This window comes from Gossypium arboreum, chromosome 9, assembly GCF_025698485.1.
Source record: "Gossypium arboreum isolate Shixiya-1 chromosome 9, ASM2569848v2, whole genome shotgun sequence".
Classification (NCBI taxonomy): domain Eukaryota; kingdom Viridiplantae; phylum Streptophyta; class Magnoliopsida; order Malvales; family Malvaceae; genus Gossypium; species Gossypium arboreum.
In genome coordinates, this window is record NC_069078.1 from 53,264,840 (window position 1) to 53,267,862 (window position 3,023).

Here is a 3,023-nt window from a genome sequence, read left to right on the forward strand (position 1 = left end):
ACTTTAAGTAATGGGATATAGTTTAGACATCACTTGTGATAAAAAAATTAGATACCAACTTAAAAATTTAGATATCATTTTGTGATTTAAGTCTAAAAATTACTACATTTAAAGTATTAAGTAATATTTTAAAAAAATTATTAATGATAAATTTTAAAAATAGTAAATCAAAAGTCAAAAGAATTTAATCGCCAAAAGTCAAAAGTGTGATAAGTTTATTAGAATTTAGAATGAAGGGAATAACTACTGACCCTTTAATCAAAACATGTCATCATAAAACAACACGTGGACAAAACAAGTAATATAAACTACATTCATGGCTTATTTTATTTTATTAGACAATTTATTTACTCACTATAAAGACAGTGCATGCATGAAAGACATATATAGAGTAGTAAGAAGAGGGGAAAATGCATGAAAAATAGGTAAAGGCAGTTAAAAGATGAGCAAAATTACATGAGGAAAGGCTGTAATTGTTCCAAGATAATAAACGTGAGCTCTACGTAATGACACTTATTTCTAAAGAGTAAACCAAAGCAACCCTCACGAGACTGCATCCCACAGCATTTATTTCCCAACTAAGTCATCAGCCACCACTTTCCCAACTATATTTTAATATTCTTATATATATATATAAACCCCACCAAACAAAAAAAACAACTTCATGTCAAAGCATTACATCTGAAAGATCCATCACATACATATATAAAAGATAAAAACCCTAGTTGAGAATTGAACTCTTTGTGAACATGTCTCATATTGCTGTGGAGAGAAATAGGAGAAGGCAAATGAATGAGCATCTCAAAGTTTTGCGTTCCTTAACCCCTTGTTTCTATATTAAGAGGGTAACTTAACTCTTCCTTCTTTTTTTCCTTTTATTTTCGATCGATATCAAGATTGCGAGATTGAACCCTAATTGTCTTTCTCTTTCTTAATTTCTTAATTTTTAGGGTTTCATTTTTTCTTTTTTTGTTTCTATAGGGTGACCAAGCATCGGTCATAGGTGGTGTGATAGAGTTCATCAAGGAGTTGCAACAAGTTTTACAAGCTTTGGAATCGAAGAAACAAAGGAAGAGCTTAAGCCCTAACCCTAGTCCAAGTACCCCAAGGCCACTACCTTTGCCCGCAAAACCTAACCATTCTCCCATTGGATTCGAACCGGTGGGAGATGTCGGTGCTTGTTGCAACTCATCGCTTGCGGATGTTGAAGCAAGGATCACCGGATCCAACGTCGTCCTGAAGATCGTGTGCGGACGAATACCCGGTCAAATTCTGAAGATAATAGCTGTGCTTGAGAAATTTTCATTTGAGGTTCTTCACGTCAACATCAGCAGCATGGAAGACACTTTTTTATACTCCTTTGTCATCAAGGTATGATCATTATCTATTTGTTTCAACCACAGTTGTTATTGCCGGCATTAAATAATGCGTCAGAGTTTTAATGGACTTGAATTTGCTAGGAATTAATTTGATATTATTGTTGGCGTCGAGGGGTTTAGGGTTTATACCCCTTTTGTCATAAAGGTATGTCCATTGTATTAAGTAATACGGGACATGGAACACGAATTTGATAATATTGCAGTACTAATTTGACGAATATATTACTGGTAATTTAGGATTTAGGGGTTATACTCTTTTTGTCATAAATTTGTCAATGTATCAAAGAATTAATTTGATAATAAATATCACGTGTGCTTTGTATCAAGAAATAATCAATGAAAAATTGTTATTTTCCATTATATTCATGAACTATGGTTTCAACTCTAACTAATTATCAATGGGATATTAGATTAATAAAAATAACTAATGTTCTCCGGCCACTAACAAATGCTTTATATATATATATATATATATATATATATATATATATATATATAAAACAATGTTAAATATATGAGTAGAAGATGAGAGATTTTACTTCTTATTATTATTATTTTGATAGAAAGAGATTTTACATTCCAATATGCATTTATTATGTGCTTCTAATCATATATATGTTCATTTGAAGCAGATTTCATCCAAAATTCCTCATGGAAAGCATTGTCAAGTAGGGAAAAATAAACATATAAACAAAATTGGCTTGAGATTGCATTTCATCCATCAAGATGAAAAGCATGAGAAAACATCAGAAATAGGGCACCCAACTAAAACACTGAAAATAGTAACTATTTAAGCTTCTTATACTCGACAATTTAATCCTTCTGTTCATTTTTGTTTCTTATATTGAACAATATGATATAACATGAATTTTTGAGAGATTTACTTTATTTTCACCATAGAAAGCCTGTTTTATAAATGGAATCTTTATTATGCCTGGTGTTTGTGTTCGATGTATATTCGAACATGGATATACGGATATAATCTTCCAAATATTTAAAGAACTTAAAGATATTGAGTATATATATACACATGTTGGATACATACTCCTAATACTTTTTCTTAAGTTGGAGTAATATAGGTTGAAGTTGATAAGTGGTCTATTAATCTCCATATATGTATATAACTAGATATGAAGAAGGCTTATCTTATATCATAGTGCTATCTTTTTTTCTTTTTCTTTTCTTGAGACAGATTGGTCTAGAATGTCAGCTGAGCTTGGAGGAACTTGCTGTTGAAGTTCAGCAAAGCTTCTTCTCGGAGCCTGTTTTTCTAAACGAAATATAGATTTTCATAGCTTTCAAATTTTCGTGTTTACATGGTTTGTTGTTATATCCCTGCATACAAGAAATGAAACATATATAATTTCATTTCTCTTTTAAGGTTAAAACATAATTACTTCTAAATAATGAAATCTAACAACTTATCCACTTTTTCCATGATATGGAGAGATAGTTATATGGACCTTTACTCCATTAGAGCAATGCTTCCTTTATTATTTTTTTTATGTGTAAATCTTGATACTTAATTTGATTTTTGAAAAGTTGATTTGATTCTTGAACTAATCGTTTGAACTTTCGGAGAAAAAGTGATAGGCTTTAATCTGAGCAACTCCCTTTGAACATAGTGTGTGCGTGTGTGGTGTG

The 3,023-nt window shown here is 31.1% G+C and overlaps 1 protein-coding gene across 1 annotated transcript; it reads left to right on the top strand.

Annotated features, from left to right (window-relative positions):
* Positions 1 to 648: 648 nt before the first annotated feature.
* LOC108456224 (transcription factor MUTE) lies at positions 649 to 2,751 on the top strand. The gene is made up of 3 exons (XM_017754821.2): positions 649 to 845; positions 982 to 1,371; positions 2,572 to 2,751. Exons 1-3 carry the CDS (start codon positions 750 to 752, stop codon positions 2,662 to 2,664), a joined length of 579 nt encoding a protein of 192 aa, XP_017610310.1. The 5' UTR covers positions 649 to 749; the 3' UTR covers positions 2,665 to 2,751.
* Positions 2,752 to 3,023: the final 272 nt, after the last annotated feature.

Excerpts from the sequence above, each read along its gene's own strand:
- LOC108456224 (XM_017754821.2), top strand. The coding sequence starts at position 750 with ATGTCTCATATTGCTGTGGAGAGAAATAGGAGAAGGCAAATGAATGAG. Across the intron at positions 846-981 it reads CTTGTTTCTATATTAAGAGG|GGTGACCAAGCATCGGTCAT; the intron begins GTAACTTAACTC and ends TTGTTTCTATAG. Across the intron at positions 1,372-2,571 it reads TATACTCCTTTGTCATCAAG|ATTGGTCTAGAATGTCAGCT; the intron begins GTATGATCATTA and ends TTCTTGAGACAG.